Below are 24,089 nucleotides of genomic sequence, written 5' to 3'. Positions count from 1 at the left end.
ATACAATATACCTCGAGTTGTTTCATCTGTCCTGTTCTTCTCGAAGTACGCTATAAGCATTGACTTGTCAGAAACTGGACGATCAAGCACTCGTCGAATCCCCTGGCGCCGATGAAATGACACCATGTGCATGTCTGAAAGATGTAGCTGTAAGGACAAAATAGAAGGGTACCTATCACTCAAATCAAACCCGTATATCCTCCACAAGGCTTCTGGGGGGGTTACCCATCTAGCATCTCTGTACTGCTTGATTTCATCAATGTTCCCTTCACTATCCTCCTTGTCAGCCTCTCTCATAGCCATAGACGCCCGGTCATGACCCTTGTAAATGTACTTAAACAGATACTTGACTGCCTTGATGCTCCCACATGCCTCAACATTGATGTGGCAGTTGAATAGACGGAGGAGATACGGGTTGTAAGGCACGACCCATCTGTTGTCAAGCTCGTGTCCGCGAACTTTTTTCTTTTCAGCCATCTTCACGCCTTTTGTAAACTGGATATGAATCCTTGCCTTGTACTGTGACATCGCAGAAAGGTCTAGGGTAACGGTTCTTGCAGGAATCATGACCCTTTGTGCATGGACAATCGCGATTAAGTAGTCCGCAAGGGCCATGCATCATATGTTTGGTAACCATCTTGTACAAGACTAGGTACTTCTTCTTGTTTGGGAGCTCAGCTAAGATGAGGCGATCATACTGCTCTAGACACGTGATCTTGTACTTTCTATCCATGATTAGCAAAAAATGTGCATGCGGCAGACCCCTCTTCTAGAATTCCACAGCATAAACATGTGCTCGCACCTTTCCAAGGATATCCTTTTTTAGTAGTCTATCCTTCAGCTCTTGTAGTTTTTCTCTAAAGACCCGAACAACGAGATCTGGACGATCCTGTGGTGTCTGGCTAGGGTAGAGTTCATGCTTGATCTCATCCTAGTTTGGGTTACATGTCATAGTCAGGAAGATATTCGGTTTACCAAACCTCCATACTAGAGCCACGGTGTCCATGTACCAACGCCTCATGTCATGGGCCTCCAATAAATGATGAAGGTATCATTGTCCGTTTTCCAACAGCTTCTACTCTACCTTCATTGGCATGTAGGCTATCAACCAATCCTTGGTAGAGGTCGGCCCTAATATCATCTTGATGGTTGCGTATATAATCTATTCGAGAACTCTCGATCTTCATGTACGTGTCGACTGCAAACTGCTGGAATAGACGCTTGCCGTACAGTATGGGGTTAAATATTCCTGGACGCATCTGAAACTTGAAGCAGTAGTAGTCACGCACAGACACGCATAGTCTACCAGGGGAGTCTACAAAAAATAGCCATGAATTAGAGTTGTTTGTAGAATAGCCACTGAAGTACATGTATGCAAAGTATTTAAATCAGAAGAATAACAAACCTATTTCTTCTTCTGACCCACTACAAGCCTTCTATAGGGCACAATACTCGATGGTTTCTTCCATACTAACTCCTTTCTTCGGAACATCCATGTGCCACCCAAGCTCACCCTTAGGGAAGAATAGAGGGTATGAAAGAGCATCGTAACATCTATGATATGAGCGGATGCCGTGTTTGCTTCTATCTTTCCCATGCAGGACAACACTATTTTGGAACTAACCAAGGAGTTCGCTTCCCTCGATCCAAACAGCAGCCACCTCTGAAGTTGACGGTACATTGTATGCTCTCTGGTCCAACCTCTGGTTAAGGTTTAGTGTGACATGATAGTCCTTGAGGTGGTGAGCCTGGCCCACACTTCTAAGATGTTTGTGAGTATGGGTTGTCACGAAGGATGGCCACAAGCCTCTTAATGACTTCCTTGTCTTTTTGGCACTTCTCTTCACGACATCGTCGATAGCGGTGCTCAAGGCTTGGATCATCATCGTAGAAGTAAAGCTTGAGATGTCTTGGCTCCTTACCCTCTTCTCTGCCAAATGACCTTATGTTGTGATAGATCTAGCCATGTGCACGAAAGGTGTATATGCCACTGTTCTTCTAGCTTGCAGTAGCGCTATCGAGGCGACAATATAGAGAAGTAAAAGAGAAATGGCCATTGAAAAACCTAATGTTGTTGCGAAAGTGCCTAGCATCTGCGTCATTACTTGACCAAAGCCTCATAAGCTCATTAGGTACGTTTAGTTCATTGAGCTCGACCTTTCCATCGCGACAACAGAACTCACGTGGTTCATGCTCAAACCTTTTCGCATTGCAGTGCTCGCAATTTGCAATAGGTTTTAACATATGGGTATCTGTAGGCATGTTACTATACACCTCATCGTATCGGTCAGGTACTTCAGGGACAGAAGTCATGTCTTCCTCAAGGTCATTGTCTTGGACATCATCATCATCTTTCTCTTCTAAAATAACATTTAAGCCGTAATAGTTTAGATAAATTAGTGGAAAATTTGATTTATATTCGGTCTTTCATACAAATACCTTGCCCAGAAAACAGGTATCCCTCATCCTCTTCGTCATCCTCTTCAAATATATCTCCCTCATCATCATCTATGGCCGTCAAAGATACGTGAGTTAGTAGAACTATGGGTAAAAATAAACAAAGGAGTTCAAATAGTTTAAAGAATGTTACAAAATAGTGTAAATTACCACTGTCATCAAATAGTGGTGTCATCGGTGCATCTGATGCAGGCTGAGGGCTAGGTCCTGTCCTTTCTGATAATCATGTAATGACCAAGGTTGAGTTAGGTATAATATGGTATACAATATAGGTCACCTAAATGGGGTCATGAGGCATTAATATTTATCGTTGTTAGTCAGGACTGATTGAGGCAAGGGTGTGTTAACATTCGGGTATTCTTCAGCCATGCATTCACATTCATCAAACAGTGGTGCCGTCAGTGTGGATGATGTAGCCTGAATGTTGGGTCCTGCCCTTTCTGTTAATCACGGAATTACCATGGATCGGTTAGGTATAATATGGTATATAGTCCCCTAAATGGGATAATGAGGCATTAGTATATACCTTTGTTGGTCATGACTGATTGAGGCAAGGGTGTGTTAGCACCCACTCGGTCTTCAGCCATGCAGTCACCATCTTTATTAGATGCTCTTGTGTTCAAACCAATGCGACGCTCAAACATCATGTTACGACGCATTAACAACACATGTCTTTGTCCAGATGGAACATGTGATCTTTGTGTCATATGGCCAGACAGCAACTCATCGTATCCTTCATCATCGGCCTCCTCATGAGGTGGACACCAATAAAGAGGTGTTGCACAGGACTCTAGGATAACCCAATCACTGGATTTCACCATGGATCCATGAGCTCCAGATGCGCTTACAGTGGGCCACACAAGCTCAGGAACAAATAATGGGTTCTCCATGGCGATAGAATCCCGGAGTAGGGTGTCCTTTTGCACCTCCCTTCATCTTTTATTACCCGCTACTTTGACCTCCTTTCGCCCAGGCGCCCTATAACTTTTTCGTTGTTGTTCGTGTCTAGCTTCCCTCTGTTCTGGTGCCATATTTACATATCGTTCCCTAAGTACTATTGATGGGATTTATCAAAAGTAGCAGGGGTACCACAATCATGACTCAAATTGGTGTCCACACGGTCTTTTGTACATGGTGTTTTATTCAAGTCAATGATGCTACTATTATCTACACTCATCAATGAGCATTCACCTACATAAGAAATTTTGTTCATTATTATGAGGTGACACCATTATCCTAGACAACACCATATATATATATATATATATATATATATATATATATATATATATATATATATATATATATATATATATATATATATATAGCAATATTGTGTTCTCCTTACCAATTCGCACAGGTTGTACGACTGGTAAATATGGAGCCAATCATTATTTTTGGTGTCAACTGTGTTTTCAATGTCAGTTGCAACGTCACCATCTACAAACAAGTTGCATGCTATTTTAGATTATTAATATTACACACACGGGCATTACAGGTAGTATGACATAATAAAGCTAAGAATGTCACCTATAGTCTAGGGATGAAAACGGATCGGATACGGACGGATATCACCGATATTACATTTGTTTTCATATTTTTGTTCGGATTCGGATTCGAATACGGATAGTGTCAACTATGTCGGATAGGATATGATTGGATATCGACATCATAAATATGCGATTTGAGTATTCGGATATGGATACGGTATCGGATGTTGGATATCCAGACTCGGATACGGACAGATCTCAACCCCTCTAAACGGATTCGGTTTCGAATACGGTCAGAAAATATCCATACCGTTTTCATCCCTACCTATAGATAGTTTATCGTTTTTAGAATTGGCCTTTTTCTTGTGATATGCTTCACGTCGCTTTCTATTAATTTCTCTCCGTTGTTCTTCAGTCAATGCCGCACGACGCTCCGCAAGCCTTGCTCTGTCCCTTTGCCTTTTAAGTTCCCGAGGATCGGAGACTTGTGTAAGTGGATTAGATCCACTTTCAACGCCTGCTTTTTTTAGAAGACAGACCTAACATCATTAATTATCAGATGTTAAAATTTTCACATACATATACACATCAACATCAGTATTTACCTTCATTTATCTGGTTTGACAAGTCTCTCAATGACATGCGACAACTGTGATTTTCATTAGGCTCCATGCAGGAAAGAGGTCTAAAAATACATGAAGACAATTTTTTTAAAAAGAAAATAGTCTTTTAGATATAGAAATAACGATCTTCTAAAAATGTGATCGTTCTTATAGTTGTAAACAATAAACTGTGAAACCAAAGCGGCTATAAATTATTTCATGCTAGCAAGTTAAATAAAATGATGACATATTTTCTCAAACGATAAACAAAATGATGATATACCCTATTTTGCTAAATTAGAAATAATATTTTATGCATGTATCTATGCACTCATATGTACATGTGATCAGTCTGAGAATTGTCTAATACTCATAGGTTTAATATTGTACCTCTACACATTTGAAACACATCTGCAAAGCCTCTAAAATTAGAATGCTATCATGTTCTAGGTGCAGATTCCATTGATTGTGCCCTACATACCATCCTACTCAAATTTGTTGGAAGGCATGGTTAACAACAACGGTACCTGAACTGTTGACTTTCGTCACTCTTCTCCTAGAATGCCTCGAAGGTGGACTCCCCTTTCAATGCGACCTAGCGTCTTCCTCATTTGGTAGTACTGAGGAATCAACTAGGTTGACAAGACACTTAGAATTTAATCTACAGAGATGAAGTACAGTGAGTTTCTATTTATCAAGACGGTTATAAATTGAAAAATGCAATATACAATCTGTGTCCCTTTGAAGCTATCATACCTATAGTTAAAAAGCAGAGGATCACCTCACGAAGAGAATGTTTACAATTGTTTTTCTTTACATAGACTGGATACTTATAGTTACAGGGTGCGCAAGTGGCAACGACATTACAGATTGAACTTGTGATTAGCTCCCAGTGAAACTCTGTTAGAACTAAATGAACCTGCAGAACCTGTAAACATATATGACATTCCAAAAATCGTTCGTTCTCTTATATCCTTTAAACAACCATACATATTTTGATGGACAAATAATCAACGTGCAAACGATGCATCCCACATCAAATGCAAATTGTGCTGTCCTAGCCATAGGCCTGAGAAATCACGGCTGCCCCCCACTCACCATATATATTCAGGGAGGGACTCACTACAGTGCCACATTAATTCAACACATCGATCGATCCAGGTCGGATATCATTCATGGAAGAAAAAAGAAGCATGGAATGGAACAAGGAGCACGGTAAAAACTGCAAGAGCATTTCTCTCGGGAATTTCGACAAACACCTGACCTACATGTCGGCTGGAAGCCCCTGTGGTCAGGGACTCAGAGGCAGACCCAGTAAAGGATAGATTTGGGTGCTCGGTTTGGCACGGCACGAAGGGAAGGGAATACCTGGAGGGTGCCCGCCACCGGTGAAGGGAGTGACGAAGACCTCGGTAACTGGCGTAGGTGGGCGGCGGGTAGCCCAGTCGACGTCGAGAGAGGGAGCGAGCACGGGGTGAGAGGGAGCGCGCACCCGGACGTGGGCTTCCTGGGCCGTTCTTTTTTCTCGTGTTTCTTTGGCCAGCCCAGCGATGAAAGGTCCTAGACCTTGATGATGGAGATCAGGGCGACGATGTTTCCTTGAAGAAGAATGAGCGCGGTCGACTCGAGCGGCGGCGGACGGCGCTTGACCTGGGAGTCTGGGACCGCAGACCGGCACGGCACGGCCTTCGATCAGCGAGGAGCGTCGGCAGCGGCGTCGCGGAGGATCGAGCGAACGAACGAGCTGTGGCGTGGGCGAGCGAGGGGATCAGGGGAGAGGGTGCGATCGGAGATTTGAAGGGAGCGTGGATGGTGTGGGGACGTGATTGGAGGAGGCGATCGGTTGGTTTCCTATTCATTTCCACAGCAGCATGATTGCCGGAGATTGCGATCAGCGATTACACAAGTGCGGAGGATCGGAGAGGAGGCGCGCGTACCAGCGAGGAGGGAGGGGACGGGGGTGGTTGCTTGGTCTCAGGAGGCGGTGGAGTCGCAGTCGCGGAGGTCGTCGGGAGGAGAGGGAGACGGAGGTGGGGAAAGCAATCCAAATCCAAGCTGGCATTGTTGGCGTTGCGTGCGGAGACGTTTTCTTTCAACCCCCACCCGGACGGAACGGCATCTCCTTGCAACCTTACCGGGTTGGGCCCATTGATTTTCCGGATGGAGGCCGAATAATACCAACAACCGCTCGCGGGCAGTTTTTTCTTTTGCTCTACCTTTGCAAAAAACCGTTTTTCCAGACAGGTGTTGATAAATTTTTTTTTCTAAAATAAAGCTGTTGTTTAGCTTCTCCGAGCTCTCCCTCTCTCTCTCTACTACCTTTTCTAAGAAAATTGTTTTACCAAACTTTTTTGTTTTTGAAAAAAAAAATCTTCATTGGTAAAGGTACTTTTGAACCGAATTAAAAAATTGTTATGCTTTGTTGATGTTGCGAGCGCGATATTTCAACAAGGTGGCATATTGTTTGTTATATAGAGCTTATGCGACTCTAGCTCGAATGTTAGTACCATCGCTGACTTGGCTAGAGTGGAGTTTAGTGCCTTCTTCTTGATTAAAAAGAGCCATTGTGGCAACTCTTAATCCTCGAGCAGGCTGAGGATTGCGACCTGGATCCGCAGTTATGCCCAGACTGGAAAGATAACTCAGTCCGTAACAAGGAAACCAAAGGGCAACAAATCCAAGCTGATGGCTCAAACGTTTAGCATCAACAAAAAAACTGTTGTTAAACCAGCAACACTGCATCAGGTCCTCACAGCCGATACAGTTGTGGCCAAACCAGCATCACTGCATGTCTGTCAAGATAGTAGATGCTATATAAAACCCTAATACTTCAAAGTTTCTTTCACCGCAATACAACATAGCATCTTTGGTAGGCAAGACAAGCACCGATTCCACTCTAAGAGGTAGCCTTCTGCTTCTTGGGCATCCTGTAGCCACCCACAACATAGTCATGGTTACACTCGTAGGGCTTCAAGGTCACCTGCTCGGCAGGCTTGAACTGACCCGCCTTGAGCTTCTCCACTTCAGCAGCAAACACGGCCTCAGCGGGCAGGGTGGAGTCAATACAATTCGCCTGAGCAAAATATTTTGTTCTTGTTTAGATCAATGCAGACCATGATTATGTATCTAAAACCGATGATACAGAATTAACATGAGAAAAAACCAACTCCTGGTTGTGTAGCTGCAAAGTACCTTAATTGAAATGACAAAGTGGCCACCATGCTTCAAAAAGTATGAAGCATTAAGGGCTAAGATCCTAGCCTGTCATGCATCGTTTAGAAGCTGTAAACCACGTGTTACAATTTCCCTTCCCCCAACAGAAAGGGTTGCCTCACATTGCGAAATTTCTAGTGTATGTGTATGAATACGAAGCTAAGAGAAATCGTATGTATATAAGTATATAACCATGGATCCCCAGATTCGTTCAAACTGCATATTGAACAGCACCAGACAATGCACAGTTGCATGACCAAATCAAAGTAGTGCTGCCAATGTTACTGTTCTATGTAAAAAACAAAACTGAAACTTAGTATTATAAACCCATCAAGCAACAAATTGTTCTAAACTACATTGGTCCAAACGGGGCAAAGGCAGGTGATTCCTAAATATCAGATACACAGTTGGAATCGTATAAATTGAGAAAATCAACAAAGTTGGCACTAGAGGACAACAAACAGAAAATGAAACTTATGATCAATAACAAATGTGTGAAAAACAAAGATGATTCAAGATTCTAACATAGAAGGTCATTACCGGTTCCAAATAATGAATCCAAGTTGACAAACATAGCAAATAAGATTATCAAGAAACATGTATCAATAATCAATAAAAAGTAATGTGCTACCTCAGAGAAGATAACATCAACCATGCCAACCAGCATCCGGTACCTTGTCGGGTGCCTGGCATCCTCAATAATGGGGATCACATTGGTAATAGTGCCGGGTCCATGGCGGCAGCAGCCATGGCGGGTTCTAGTGTCGGTGGTCTCCTCCTCCTCCACCCCCAGCGAGGTTTGCCTCCTCCTCATGGATCTGCTTCTTAGGGTTCCAGCGAGCCTCTTCCCCTTTTCTTCCCCAAATCTGATGGGTTATAGAATGGCCGGCCGAGGGGAGGCAGGTAGGGCAAGTAGTGGGGCTGGACGGTGGGCGGTTTAGTGGAGCTGGCAGTGGTAGCGACAGCTAGGCCAGGTTGGGGCGGGGGCTCCATGTCCGTATTTCACTGAAGTTCGTCGGAGTTCGTCCTAGCCACGTGCAGGAGGGGGCAGGGGGGAGGGGGAGGGGAAGAAGGTGGTCGCCGCTAGTGGTAGGGTCTGACCGGAGCTCCACGGCTGCGGAGCTCCAGCGAGACCCTACCGCCGGCGGCAGGGCAGTGGGTGCCGGGGCGGTGGTAGGTGCTGGAGGCGGGAGCGTGGGCGGCGCCACCGGATCTAGATCTGGCTAGTTTGTGGAAACACTGGAGGCGGGGAAGACGTGGGGGAGAAGGCAGCGGCGGGGATGACGCGCAGGAGGAAGACGATGCGGGCAGATTTTGTTTTTTTCATGGTGCTGCATGGAGCACTCGAGTTTTCACGACGGGATTTACATCACCCTCATGAAAAAGATTATTTTCATGAGAGTTTGGTTTGCACTCTCACGGAAAATGACTTTTCTGGTAGTGTGTTTGGCACACTAGGTCATGAATGTGGATTGGGTAACACTATATCGCATTGCTTCATCCCATTTTGTTCAGAGTTTCAGAAATGGTAGGCGTATTCATATATATAAACTATGTTCTTGATTGATTGATCAAATTCGCAGTTGCAAGATTATCGTGGATCTCAATCTTTATGATAAACTCAATCTGCAAGGCCATTTCCTCTGCCCGATCACCTTACTGGCTGCGGCTGCGGTGGGAAGACGCCAGCATCTCGTCGACCTTTGGTCAACCGCGCCCTTGGCGGGCAACTGGCAGGAGCCCCTGGGATAGGACTATGGCATCTCACCATGGTCATCATGTCCGCGTGAGACCATAAACCAGGTGTTCTTCGGCGCCTCCCTCGCAGTGATGGTCATCGTTTGCTGGGGTGTCCACCGCCTTTTCTGCCGCGACAAGGAGGACGACGAGCAGGAACCAGCAGGTTTGTTCTTGGACCATGGAGCAACAACATGGTTGCCGAAGGTGTCAGTGCTCTGCCGCCGCCATCACTGCCGGAGTAGCAGCCACCCGAAAGCAGGGATGGGCGTGGACCGTGGAGCAACAGCGGCGAAGAAGGTGACAGACCTCCGCGGCGGCGGTGTGTGTGTGTGTGCGTTTGTGCGCGCGCGTGTGCGTGTGCATGTGTGTGTGTGAACTTTTTGGTATTGTTTTTTGCACCATTTTGTAGGAGATTTGAGCTTGTGTGTGCGCGTGTGCGTGTGCGTGTGCATTGTGTGTGTGTGTGAACTTTTTGGTATTGTTTTTTGAACCATCTGCTTGGAGATTTGAGCTTGTGTTGTCCCTTTATCAGCATGTTGTTTTATGTCAAACGGTTTGTTTGTTACAACTTATTCACTATATCATGTTACCCATCCTTTTTTTGTCAGAACATTCTGCTTTGTTTGACAATTCACTTGTTCTCCTAGGACCGGGTGTGAGATCTGCATATACACAATTAGTTGAGCAGCTGTGGTTTAGGAGAACAAGTGTGAAATCGTTTTTAGCCATTGGATATACAGACACTGAGAGAAAGTACAGAGGTGAAAGGTAGCATATGTAAATTTTAGCCATTGGATATACAGAAAAATGTCTTGATGGAAGTATCAGCAGAATATAGGTTGCAATTGCTCCCTTCATTGTTGACCTCATAAGGTATTTGGTGAGCATTGTTTGGGAGTGTTTGGTGTTTTTGTTTGAATTAGGGATCTTTGTTTATCATCTAACACGAATAAAATCTATGCATCACCTAGTTTTTTCTAGTATCACTGGTACTGCTGGTCTTTTGTCTTGGGTTGTCGTTTCACTTTTCTTTGCATCACAAGTAATGTTCTACACTGTTAGGAGGAAGCTTACATTATGTATTTATTTATCATACCATTTATGTGTTTGTTTCACAATTTCCTGACATGCTCTGTCTTTTTGCTTTTTTTAACGAACTAGGGAGGAGAGCTGCCGATTATATTAAAAATGAGATGAGCCCAAACTAGGTAAAAACAACAAAATACAATAGGGCGACTAGACCTCAAAATGTTGAGCAACTACAACAAACATGGTAGGGGTAGACCCTAGAACGGACTCGCCTAATATCGATATTATTATATGAAAGACCACAAATAGCAATTTAGACATTTTTTAGATATATCCACAAATTTTCTCAAATATCAAATATGAATTTGGATATTTTTTCCTAATATTGGACATTGCAGTCAATATATCCAACTACTAGCCAAAGTACGATCCAATTAAAAAAAATATTTCACTTATATTTAGGGCTGTTTGGAGGGGCTCCGTTCCGCGTGCTCCTATGCAAGAGCCAAAGCTCTTCTACCGAAGCCTAAAATCATGGGTCCACCTAGCATATGAGAAAAATGGCTCCTCCTCACCTGTTCCATGCCAGGAGCGCTCCTGCTCACCTATTCCACGCCAGAAGTGCTCCTGCCTGCACCAAACTTCTACCGAAACCCAAAATCATGGGTCTGCCTACCATACGAGAAAATGTCTCCTCCTGACCCATTCCATGCCAGGAGGCAGCAGCGCTGCACCTCATATATTCCGCACCAGAAATCACTCCTTGAGCTGGTATGCCTGCCATACGAGAGAGAAAACGGCTGCTCCTCACCCATTCCATGCCAGAAGCACTTCTTGAGCTGGAACCACACCAGACAGGTACTTAATTCTTATTTACTTTGTTATTACCAACATTCTATGCCACTCATACATTCCATGCTAGAACGCTCCTCCTGCCTATAGTTTGGCGCAAGCCGCACAAAATAGACACTTGAGCCGGTTTATCTGGCATACCATAAAACGGCTTCTCCACACCAATTCCATTTCCAGGAGCGCTCCTCCTCACCTATTCCATGCCAGAAGCACTCCATGAGCCGGAGAACCACATCAAACAGGCACTTAATTATTACTGTTTTTTTATTATTTGTAACGTTCTATGCCTGTCATACATTGAATGCTAGAACGCTCCTCCTGCAAGTTTTTGGTGCTGGCCGCACCATACAGAAGAGCACTGCTCACCTATTCCATGACAGAAGCACTCCTTGAGCTGGAACCACACCAAACAGGCACATAATTATTACTTTCTTTTATTATTAACAACACGCCAAACAGGCACTTAATTATTACATTTTTTTTATTATTGGCAACATTTTATGCCTGCCATACATTCCATGCTACCAGCCTTAGCAGTGAAGACTCAACACCAGGGTTGCACGGCATGAGGCGTTGCGGATTTATTTGAAATAATATTACTCTCATAATTAATTACAAATCTAGATATTGCTTTTATAAAATTGCAAGACTAGCATTCTATTTGTAATTAATTAATCATTATTAAAATAATATTATTTCAGTAAAAATTCGAGGCGTTGCCAACTGAGGAGTCACAAGCCTGCAACCTCATTTTACATTATAGGCAAGCTGTGTAGCAATGCTTTCTGCTGCTTCGTCTGTAAACTGTGGCTTGTTTCGGTAGCTATGGGCCCATGTGAAGCCGATCTGGACTGGTTGTTGCCCCAAACAGCTGAACAATGTGATGTGCTCCACGTATAGGAAAAAAACATGCTGGCCGCACAACAGGACTGGTAGCTAAAGCTCATGTTGATTTTGCTAAACTGTATTATTTTCTTTTCGCTGATCCATATTATTACTTTTCCAATTGTTTCGTGACAATTAAAACATACTCTTATCTTAACAATAAAAATGTGAAATTAAATGTGGTAACAAGTAATGAATGGTTTGTGAAGAACAATTTCCCCATATAAAATGATGAGTAAAATTCATCAACGGTTCTCAAAGTTATCTGGAGGTGTCATCTAGGTCCTCAAAGTCCTAAAACTCATTTTGGCTCTATGAAGTTGTAATGGGTCTCATCAAGGTCCAAACTGATGTTTACCAGACTCGCTATCCATGTGGCATTCGATTCAAAGCTTCCATGCATCTGATAGATAGAACCAACATGTTAGCGACAAAGCCCCCACTTCAGATGAACATGATTTTATATCAAATTTGTAGTCCTAGATGAGATCTACAAATTTCTAGTGTTTTTTCATATGAAATAGTTAAGAGGCTCAAAAAGTAATATAAAGTTTCAGCGGCATATTAATCGCGTACCTAGGCTTGGCGCCTTAGAAAAAACATATATTTCTTGTATAGTGTTGGATAAAGATACTTTTTGTATGTAGCCATCGATGAGATCTACAACTTGATAGTTTGAGTTTTGTAATTTAAGATTATTAAGAAACTCAAATGTATAATATAAATTTTTAGCGGTCCCGGGCTTGTCATATCAGAAAAAATATATCTTGTATGGTGTCAGATAAAGATATTTTTATATGAAAGTTTTACTACTCAATAAGATCCACAACTTGCTAGTTTTGACGTTTTTTATTTGAAGTTGTTTGTTTTTTCAAAAAAATGATAGAAACTTTAGGAAGAACCAAATTGGAGTTTGTGTCAAATTTTTTAAAAGATCTAAACAACTTTATATAAAAAGCTCAAACTCGAAAGTTGTATATCTCAAGTGGTAAAACTTTCTTAAAATAATTGTCGTGCTAGTATAATAAGGTTAGAAATTAGTATGTAAAAATTTTGTACAATCAGACAAGAACACATCTTTAGACACACGTGAGTCATTTTAGCTAAGTGATAGGTTTAAATTTCATGAGAATTTTAGATTAGCCCAATTCATTTCAACTTGAACGCGGTATTTTGATTGACCAGTACAAATATTGATATACTCTTTAAAACAGCTACAGCCAGCCTTTGGTAGTTGTGGGAGCGCGGCAGAGCGCGCAGGTGTCGCGCTCGTGCAGCCATGGCTCGACGCAGGCAGTGTGGAAGCAATGTCTGCACGCGATCAGCACCCTCACAATGTCGCCGTCGGCCAGCTCCGACAAGCACACTGAACACGTCTGCTCAGCCCACCCGCCCGCAGACCGGTACGTGCGCTCCAGCGCAACCGCTGGCGTTGGTGCCGGTGCCGGCGGTGCCAGCGCCGATGGCTGCGCCAACTCTTTGTCTGCCGCCACCGTAGGCTCACTACTACATAAAGTTCAATGGAGGCGGGCATTTTTAATTAATGGAGACGGGCATTACAACCGCCTCCATCAAAGGTCACCGTTAATGGTGATCTACGGTAGCGGTTGCATTGCCTGTCTCGGTTAATCTATTAACAGAGGCGGGCGTCTTGCAAATGCCCATCTCAGTTAATGAATTAAAAAAACAAAAAAACCCAGAGCCCACTGGCGAGCCTGTTTCTGAGCCCACCGGTGAGCCCAATCCCAGCCCCAGAGCTAGATCCACGCCCACGCCGGCCACCCTTCATGCTCCCGTCGTGGCGTCGCCCAAATCTGCCCCTACTCCAGGGTCCCACCACCGGATCTGCCTCAGTTCCACTGGATCTGCAAAAGGGAGAGGGAGGAGTGAGGGAGATGAAGAGGGGAAGAGGGTGAAGAGTGAGGGAGATGGAGAAAGAGGGATATGTACCTTTGTCGGCGCCGGATCGAGTCCGCTGCCCACGCCTTTGCTTCTCACTGTGCCGCTTATCACCACGGCCACCGCGCTACTCACCGCCACCGGGATCTGGCCGCACGACGCCGGATCAGGCTGCCCGCCGTCGCACACCACTGCATCAGCCTTGATCTGCCTTGACCCGCCTTGATCTGCCTCGATCCACCATCAGAGCTCGCGGATCCTGCCTCAATCCGCCTCGATCCACCAGAATCTGTCTCGATCCGCTGCTGAGTCGCGAGACCCCCAGTGCTGGAGAGAGAGGGAGGTCGCGAGGAGGGAAGACGAATGTCGCTCGGGTGGTCATGAGAAGAGGGAGGTCTTGAGGAGGGAGAGGGAGGGAGGAGGGGCGCCGCTAGGGATCAATCTTGGAGGAGAGGGAGATCATGAGGAGGGAGAGGGAGGGGACGCCGCTCGGGCTCGGTGTTGGAGGAGAGGGAGTCGCGATGCGCGAGGGGAAAGGCGCCGCTCAGGCTCAGTCTGAGAAAGAGGAGTGAACGGGAAACCCTAAGCTGTAGTATTTATATCCGAAGATGGTTATTGGGCCTCACCTGGGCCTGTTGGGCCTCGGCATTTTTGGAGGCGGGCATTATAGTGTGCCCGCCTCCAGAAATTGTTTTATGGAGGCGGATGTCTTATTTTCGGAGACGGTTGCCTTAAGATGACCGCCTCCGTAAATCAATTTTCTGAGGCGGGTATTTTTTGACCGCCTTCGTAAATTGATTTTATGAGGGGGGCAAAAGTGACCGCCTCCGTAAATGAAAATGCCCGCCTCTGTTAATCGTTCGGTATTTTCCTAGGCTGTTGAATTTTGTGACCACCACCTTCGTGAATTAAAGTGCAACGTCATGCAAAATCAATATTGTAGTAGTGTCTGCTGCCGGTGTTCTCCCTCGATGCTAGAGCGGCACATGATACGCTCAACAACTCGCACATACCTATTTTCTGGCCCGGCGAGAGGCCGGAATCCTGCCTCGGCAGCAGCTGCTGCTGCCAGTTGCCCGCTGAGGGCGGGGCAGCGTGGAGGACCACCAGATGCTGACGTCCTCCTGTGGTGGCCAGTGCAGGCATTGTGTGGCAAAGGACGAGACAGCCATGCGGCAGATTCACGAGGTTCACGGTGATGTACCAAGTACAATGTCTATTAAGAATGCAAGTACATCTTTTTTTTAAAAAGAATTCAGTACATCTCTATCTCTATCTCTCAAATCTATCTCTATATCTGTAATCTATCTCTATATCTCTACTTTATATATGTACTACTAAAGAGAGGATTATTTTTTTCTTTTGTTGCTTCTACAAGCCTCCATCAAGCACTTATAGATTTTAGAGCTCTTGAATTGATATCTGGTAAAATGCTACGTCCGCAAAACCCAATGACTGCTACCTGCAAAATAGCACCATTCTAAGAATATATAGTTTGACAAAAACATTTCTTTCACTACTACGGATTTCACTTTAGTAGCACCATTTTCACCGGCGGTTTGTACTTATCCGGCGGTGGTAAAGTTTCACCGCTGGTTCAAAGGCAGGCGGGGCACAATTGGGCGACAAACAACTGGTCGTGGAAACTGTTTTCATCACAGGTCACCATATGATCTGGCAGTGAAATTTGTTTTCACTGCCCGCTGGTTGCCATATGATCTGGTGGTGAAAATGGTTGTGGTCATCGGATCAAATTCCGATCCAGCGCTGAAAACAATTTTGAAAAGTTGACTGATTTAGAGATATATCCGCTTTAAGAACAGCTTATTGGTTTCATTATCGACCACGTCTTGAATCCAAATGGAGACCATTGCATTATTTTTTTTCTCGAGAATTACACAGTACAACACAGACGCTCACAAAGCACGCACATTCAGCCCTATAAACGCACGCACGCAAACTCTACCCCTATGAGCTTCTTCGAAGACTAGGTCAGCAAATCCTCAAGATTGACGAAGTCACCACAGGCGCCTCGATGTCGACGGGAACGTCGCCTACCACTGAAAACACATAGCCGTTAAATCCTAGAAAATTCGCTGCCATGGGGAGTCGAACCCAGGACCTGAGGTGCTACTGAGGTTCTTGTAACCACTAGACTACAGGCCCTTTCGCGACCATTGCATTATCTAATTATGGTGCAACTCTAATTCATCTTGTTCACCTGACAATCGCATGTTATACATATTTGTGTGTTAGCTTGGACTTGTGTTCAAATTTATATCTCGTGTTCTTGTGAAAACACTGTGGTCGGATTTAATGTATGGACTCATGACTTGAACCAGATGTATATTTTGATGCATTGTGTAGGTCTTAGACTTGATGTTATATTTAAAATAGTTTTCTAAGAATGTATTATTACCACGAGCACTAGACAAACCATTGGTCATATGGTAGAACATGCGGTGATGATCAAGATAACACAGCTGAATAAAATGGTGCACGAGCGGTCATGAGCTCTTCATCATGGCTAGATCAAACGAGGTGATGAGCTCTTCATCACCATCGGATCGTGTATCTCAATGGCGGAAAAATCACTTCATCACTTCCTAAACAAACCTCATGCCAGAGGTTATGAGCTCTCCGTCACTGCCTGATCATATTCCTGACCAACGGTTATGTCCAACTTCATCACCCCACTGGATCGTATGCCAGATAGGTGATAATGTCCGGTTCATCACTACTGGATTGAATGCTGGACCGGTGGTGATGGAAATGACATCACTATGGTGATGAAGTTTATCACCGCCAGTTCCGAACCGTCAGTGATAAGTTTTGTTAGCACTGGCCACTTTTACAAATGTTGGCGAAAACATGAAGATGGGTTATGAACCGGTAGTGATGAAGTTTGTGTCGTAGTGTTTAGACAAAGCAGGGTATGTTTACATTCAATACAACTAGTTCTAATACTTAATAGTTTTGAAGACATTAGAATTTAATGTTTTGTGGCATTGAATTCTAAGACATCAAACATTATGGACATATTATTAGGCGTGTGTACAAGAACCTACCCAAGTGATCAACACTGACTCAACATAGATGCTCACATTTCTTTTCCAAGATTTATCCCAAAAAGGTTACGTAACACGTTGTGGTGCATTCAGTGCTCAGCATGTGCTTTGTGTGGTGTATGCACATATCCAACATTTTACTTTAAGAAAAGCGACCGTTTAGCTGTCTTATGATGGATTTTGATTGGAAAAAGATTTGTTACATTTTTAACCGTTGGATATGAAATTTAGGGTCCAAATCTCCTTCTCCAACCCCACCTTTTTCCTTTTTCTTCCCGTAGCCACAGAACCGCCCAATCCACTATTGCCACTTCTTTCTCCATTTGTTGCGCGGCCCGGCCTCCCCTGCCTCCAGCTTCGGCAGTGCCAAGCCGCTGAATCCCCTGCCCTGCAACGACTCCCAAGCAAATCCGTCGACACAAAGTATTATATAATCGGAAAAGTTACTTCGCGACAGGTCGCGAGACATTACGACTCCCTCTCGCGCCTACGGCCCACGCGAGCCCTCCTCACCGACGCGGCTCCTCGCTCCCTCCCTCCCCTCTAGCGGCAGCGGTGCCAGCAAGGTAAGTCAGGTCCTCCTCCTCCTCCTCCTCCTCCTCCTACTCCTAGATCTGATTGAGCACCGGAGATAAAGACGATGGCGGCGGTGGCTAGCGTTCCGGCAAGAAGGAGGTCGCCGAGAGGGAGAAGAAGCCAACTCCCGTGCGCTATAGAAGGGCCCTGCTAGGGGTGACAAGCAGGGCAAGCGGTGGGGAACGAGATTGGGCGGTTTAGGGGGCCTGGCGGTGGCAGCGGCGGCTGAGCGAGGGAGGGGCGGGGGCGCCATAGCCGGAGCTCGGAGCTCGCCATCACCGACGAACATGGCCACGGTGGTGGTGCTCCGGCGAGAGGGGGGAGAGGCGAACAAGGCGGCCGCTGTGGGCGTTAGGGTTTGCTAGAGCTAGTGCGTGCGGTGGGGCGGTGGCTGGTGGCGGGGGCTGGCATGACGGCGAGGGGCACGGGGAGGGAGAAGGGGGCGGGGGAGGATGCTTGTCGCGAGGTAGACGACGGGTCACGCGCTCCTGGAGCACGTGACCCGTCACGTGTTAACGTGCTCCTTATAGAATATACTCCTATCTGCCATCTACCTTTATGTACGTTTTGTATACCATTTCTGCTCCCTAAGGATACCACGATGCCGGTTGCTGTAGCGGGTACTGTATATAGTACCACTGTTCACTGTATACTGTATCAAATACTGTGTAGTAATGTATACATTGCTTTTCTCTTATTTTCCTCTTTTCCTGCTAGACTACAAATCTGTTTTTTCTGATGTGTGGGGTTACCTATTATATGGATGAATTCAGAGAAAAAAATTATGTGACACAATCAGCCCCGCGTGTCACGCGATTAGAATTGTGTCGCAGCTATGGTGTCGCATAGAAATTTTTCTGATGTGTCCTCTACTCTCTGCCCTGGGAAGGTTTGTAGCCGTCAGATCGGGCATGGACAGCTCGTGATTGGGAGGGGTTTATTTTGCCCTCCGTCTCCTGTTTAGATATATCGCATTGCTTCGTCCGGTTATGTTCCTCCCTTCTATTCTATATAATAAAATAAAAAAGCATATATAATTGTAGAAAGATTCTTGTTTAGAGTTTCAGAAATGGTATGCTTATACATATATCTAAACTATGTTCTTGATTTATTGATCAACCTCGCAGTTGCAAGATAATCGTGAACCTCACGTGACAATCTCAATCTGCGTGGCCGTTTCCTCTGCCTGATCAATTGATGGCCAGAATGCCCTTACTGGCTGCGGCTGCGGCGGGAGGACGCCGGCGTCTCGTCGATCTGTGCGCAACGGCTCCCACGGCGTTCAACTGGCAGGAGCCGCTGGGACAGAACGGCATCCCACCATGGTCATCATTGCCAAGTGAGACCAAAAACCAGGTGTTGTTCGGCGCCTCCTTCTTGGTGTTCCTATTGGTTTGCTTGGGTGTCTGCTGCCTCTTCTGCCGCGAGGACAAGGACGACGAGCAGGATACCACTAGGTTTGTTCTTGGACCGTGGGGCAACAACGACGACGGCGAAGTTGTCAGTGCTCCACCGCCGCCGCTGCAGGAGCAGCAACCGCTGCCCGCAAGCGGTGATGGCAGTGCACCGCAGAGCAACAGCGGCCAAGATGACAGACCTCCGCGGCGACGGCGGCGGTGGCGGCGGCAGCAACAGCCCGCCGTGGCAGAGGTGCCCGCGGCCGACGTGGAGTTAGCGCTGGGTGAGGTGCAGTTGACGCAGGCCGGCGTGGAGTGGATGCTGGCTAACATGGAGTTGCTGGCGCCGGCGGCGGACGTGGACATGGCGCCAGCGGCTGACGTGGAGATTGCGCCAGCACCGGAGCCGGCGCCAACGCTCAAGTGCACGTTCAGTACAGCGGAGGGGTGGACCGAGGGGACGTGCTCCGTGTGCCTGTCGGAGCTGGTCGACGGCGAGAAGGTGAGGGTGCTGACAGCGTGCATGCACTACTTCCACGCCACCTGCATCGAGACGTGGCTGCGCGGGAACGCCACCTGCCCACTCTGCCGCGCCCCCGCCATGGCCGTCCCGGCCAGAGGCCGCCGGCTCCGGCGCCCGGCAGACCGAAACATGGGCCTAGCCTAGCTAGGAATCAGGTGACTTCGGACGAATTCCAGTCTCTCCTACTATGTGTTTTTGTCTCTCGCCAAGATGGAGCAACAAATCTCTATGTACTTTGGTTAATATTATACCCGTGCGACTGAGATTTTAATAATTCGACAGTGCTATCTATTATCTAATTGTGCCATTGTGTGATGTGCATCGAAGATGAGGACGAAACCTTCGAACATCTGTTTCCATGGTGTGATTTTGCAAAATGCTGTTGGAACCTCTGATTGGTCTTGGCTATCCACCTGACTGTTCTTTGCAGGCTGCTATTAAATTATTCAAAACTCAACTTGGCTCCCCATCATCATCGTGCCATGGGGAATGCTGCAAAGTTCTCTCACTACTGGAAAATGGAACTCCCCTGTCAGTATGGCCTCTACCAACAGAAAAATTATGTATTATCCTGTGTCGTGTGGACGACAACCGATAAAAAAATTATACAACCATTGAAAGAAGGGTTACATACCGGTAGAGAAATTGCATTTCTCTGATGGTATAAGTAATATACAGAGTAAAATTGACTTATCATCAGTTAGTGATTTGATTTCTTTGCTGGGTTTTATGTGACACATAGGAAAACTACATAAAAAATTTCAACCCACAAAAATCTCATGCGGGCCAAAATAGAAGCCCAAAAGAGCACCTGTGCGGTCTCCTCCACGGTCTCTCGATCTTATCATCGTTTTTTGAGCAAACAAGATCATAGATCGTTACCCCTTGATACGCAACAAAATGGAACAAGAGTTGGAGCAGTCCATTCTAACGTAGTGCGCATTGATGTATTGGAAGTAGGCTTATGTCCCTACACCCTGGCACCAGGAACTCATGTGCAATGCGTTCGACACCCGATAGGTGTCATAGCAACAGCGACAATGTGTCTACAGTATCCATACGTGCTGGGAAGGAACATCGTGCACCGGTTTGCTAGCACCGGGCGTGTGACCGAGAGGGAGAGAGGGGGCGGCACATTGTGCCATTGGCTTTCGGGGAAATGCTAGTATAATTTAACAAGCAATTTTGTGAAAACACTAGGTACCTCGTGTATTTGAGCAAGCTTTACATATTATCACAGGTTAAATATGGTGTTCTAACAGTGATTTTTTGCATTCACTGCTATTATATAAATGATTTTTGTCAATGGTATTTTCACCAACGGTTTAAGACAATAGAGATTTTCTCTCAAACGCTCGTAAGTTGTTGGTTCAAATAGATCCATGTGAAGAAGGTCTAGCACTCTTGTTGTTGACATATAAGCACTAGTAGAGAACAGACCTTTGATCCTCGGCCAAAATGGGCTCTAGTCCCGGAATTTTTTGCCCCCGGGACTAGAAATACCTTTAGTCCCGGTTGGTGGCTCCAACCGGGACTAAAGGTCCCTGCCCAACGGCTACTGCGCCAGACAGAGGTGGCAGGGACCTTTAGTCCCGGTTGGAGCCACCAACCGGGACTAAAGGTATACTTTTACTCCCGGTTGGTGGCTCCAACCGGGAGTAAAGGTCTACTCCCGGGCCGTGGCTGCGCCCGGGGTTGGAAAGTTACCTTTAGTCCCGGTTGGATCTATCAACCGGGACTAAATGTTCTCCCTTTATAAATCGGCCGTCTCCTCCTTCCTCCCCGAGCCCGAGCTCAGCACATTTTGAAGCTCACTGCAGTAGTGTTCTTGCTTCCTCCCTCCCTCCATTGTTCCTCCATCCATTCTTCGATTCCTCCGTCGATTCTTCAGTTGTAAAGGTTACCAATCTCATACTCTCATTTTTTACCATTTTCTTATGCCATTTTATTCACTATATATATTTATGGTTCTTTATTATGGTTTTTTTTCATTTGTAAGCAATTTGAGCTCAAAATCACTTTAAGCTTGCATATTTACATGAAAGAAGGTTAAAGTATATATAAATATAAAGTTAGAAAATAGTTAGAAAATTATAGCAAATCCTTACTAGTTGAACTTGCGGACCGTGTTCAGGTCGGCGAGGATGTTCTCTGCCGAGCGGTAACGGACGTCAAGGAGGAGCTTTGATTCTACGAGGGAGAGCGATAACGGTCGTGGAAGACCGTGTTCCCTTCCTCGTAGAATCGGAGCTCTTCCTTGACCAAGTACGGTGCCGTCCGGTGGAGAAATCCTCGCCGAGCTGATCACGTAAGCAAGGTCAACTAGTACGGATGGTTATTTATTCACATGTCCCGATATCGTCGTAGTAGTCTGTCAATCACCGTACCTAAACGTAGTATATATAAATAAAAACTTAGAAAATAGTTAGAAAATTATAGAAAATCCGTATTAGTTGAACTTGCGGACCGTGTTCAGCTCGGCAAGCATGTTCTCTGTCGAGCGGTAACGGACATCAAGGAGGAGCTTTGATTCTACGAGGGAGAGCGACAACGGTCGTGGGAGACCGTGTTCCCTTCCTCATAGAATCGGAGCTCTTCCTTGACCAAGTACGGTGCTGTCCGGTGGAGAAATGCTCGCCGAGATGATCACGTAAGCAAGGTCAACTAGTACGGATGGTTATTTATTCACACGTCCCGATATCGTCGTAGTAGTCTGTTATGTGTGTACATTCCCATTCTTCTGTTAATTTGCGGAAATATCATATGAATTACTTACCTGCCGCAGTAAAAGACGAGAACACAATGACCATTAAAAATATCATTGTTTAGAGATCTAGATAATTTTATAGTTTGTTAATTTTATTTGTTTATAAAAGAAGAAATTTATAGTGTATTAAAAAATGAGTATAGAGAGTAGATGGCAACTGCTTCCGGGTCCTCGGCCTCTCATGGGTTTCCAAAGCGACTTAGGCCGGGCCTTCCTCTCATTCCATGCGGCAAGTGTCGTGATGAGATGAAGATTGTGATGGAGTACCGAGTGAAGAAGGAGGGTCCCAACAAGGATCGTATCTTCTACAAGTGTCCGGATCGCAATGTGAGTTATTTTATCGTATTTAATGATTATGGTTAGTTTATACCTATTTTCATGATGGTTGTGATTAAAGTTCTAATTTTTTGTTTTAATTTCAGTGGGATGGCAGTGGACGATGTTCAGGCTTCTACTGGGAGGAAGAGTATGTTGAACTCGTGCAAAAATATCTTGCACAACAGGCAGATACGGCGGCTAATGAGGCAGTGATCCAGCCGAAGAAGCCCAAAGATGTTGCACAATCGGGGGATCTGTCTGTTTTAGTTGAGATTGGTCGCGAAATCCTTGTGCTCCTGAAATGTATTTTAGCTTTAGTTCTTTTAGTGGTAGTTGGGATTGTCTACATTGTAGCGATGCTTTCATAAATTTGTATCTTTTGTGGTGGCACGCATGTTGTATAAATAATTAATTATGATCTAGGTTTTAATATGATATTTATGTCATGTAATGCAGATGAGCCGTCATTGGATGTATAATGCTGATCGCCGCTCACAAGAGTTCATTGACGGCGTGCATTCTTTATTACGTGCAGCCGAGACAAACAAACGCGACGGTTTCATGTGCTGCCCATGTGCCATATGTAAGAATACGGTGGAATATCCTTGCTCAAGGACTCTTCATTCACACTTGTTCAAGTCGGGTTTCATGCCAAACTATATTTGTTGGACAAAGCACGGAGAAACCGGTGTTGTAATGGAAGAAGATGAAGAAGAACAATGGGACGACAATGATATTATTCCTGATGGTGCGTGCTTCAATGATACTGCAATGGGAGAAGCTGAAGAAGAGGTAGTCGCAGAAGATGAGCTGGCTGATGATCTTTGTCAGGTCATTCGTGATGTACAAAGAGAATGTGAAAGTGAAAAGGAGAAGATCAAGTTCGAGCGGATGCTAGAAGATCACAAGAAATTGTTGTACCCAACTTGTGATGCAGGGCAGAAAAAGTTGGGAACCACACTAGAATTGCTGCAATGGAAGGCAAAGAATGGTGTATCTGACAAGGGATTTGGAGAGTTACTAAAAATCCAAAAGAAGATGCTTCCGAAGTACAATGAATTGCCCGCCACTACCTACGAAGCAAAACAAGTTGTCTGTCCTATGGGGCTAGAAATAGAGAAGATACATGCATGTCCTAATGACTGCATCCTATACCGTGGCAAAGAGTACGAGAAATTGGATGCATGCCCGGTATGCCATGCGTCGCGGTATAAGATCAGGCGAGATGACCCTGGTGATGTTGAGGGCGAACGTCCACGTAAGAAAATCCCTG

At 45.3% G+C, this 24,089-nt stretch overlaps 3 protein-coding genes and 1 pseudogene across 3 annotated transcripts; 1 reads left to right on the top strand and 3 right to left on the bottom strand.

The window, feature by feature from the left end:
• Window positions 1-1,022: 1,022 nt before the first annotated feature.
• Window positions 1,023-2,668, bottom strand: LOC136480747 (uncharacterized; annotated as a pseudogene).
• Window positions 2,669-7,445: 4,777 nt separating this feature from the next.
• Window positions 7,446-8,576, bottom strand: LOC136480746 (rRNA 2'-O-methyltransferase fibrillarin 2-like). The gene is made up of 3 exons (XM_066478210.1): window positions 8,394-8,576; window positions 7,742-7,810; window positions 7,446-7,622 (listed from the first exon to the last, which is right to left on the bottom strand). Exons 1-3 carry the CDS (start codon window positions 8,574-8,576, stop codon window positions 7,446-7,448), a joined length of 429 nt encoding a protein of 142 aa, XP_066334307.1.
• Window positions 8,577-13,482: 4,906 nt separating this feature from the next.
• Window positions 13,483-15,313, bottom strand: LOC136480745 (RING-H2 finger protein ATL79-like). The gene is made up of 2 exons (XM_066478209.1): window positions 15,181-15,313; window positions 13,483-13,751 (listed from the first exon to the last, which is right to left on the bottom strand). Exons 1-2 carry the CDS (start codon window positions 15,311-15,313, stop codon window positions 13,483-13,485), a joined length of 402 nt encoding a protein of 133 aa, XP_066334306.1.
• A 6,105-nt stretch (window positions 15,314-21,418) lies between these two features.
• LOC136482795 (uncharacterized) lies at window positions 21,419-23,817 on the top strand. Its single transcript, XM_066479991.1, has 3 exons — window positions 21,419-22,825; window positions 22,921-23,119; window positions 23,273-23,817. The coding sequence occupies exons 1-3, from the start codon at window positions 22,649-22,651 to the stop codon at window positions 23,293-23,295; spliced, it is 399 nt and encodes a 132-aa protein (XP_066336088.1). The 5' UTR covers window positions 21,419-22,648; the 3' UTR covers window positions 23,296-23,817.
• The last annotated feature ends 272 nt before the right edge of the window (window positions 23,818-24,089 follow it).

Source organism: Miscanthus floridulus, chromosome 9 (assembly GCF_019320115.1).
Source record: "Miscanthus floridulus cultivar M001 chromosome 9, ASM1932011v1, whole genome shotgun sequence".
Lineage (NCBI taxonomy): Eukaryota > Viridiplantae > Streptophyta > Magnoliopsida > Poales > Poaceae > Miscanthus > Miscanthus floridulus.
This window is presented reverse-complemented; position numbering and strand designations above follow the sequence as displayed.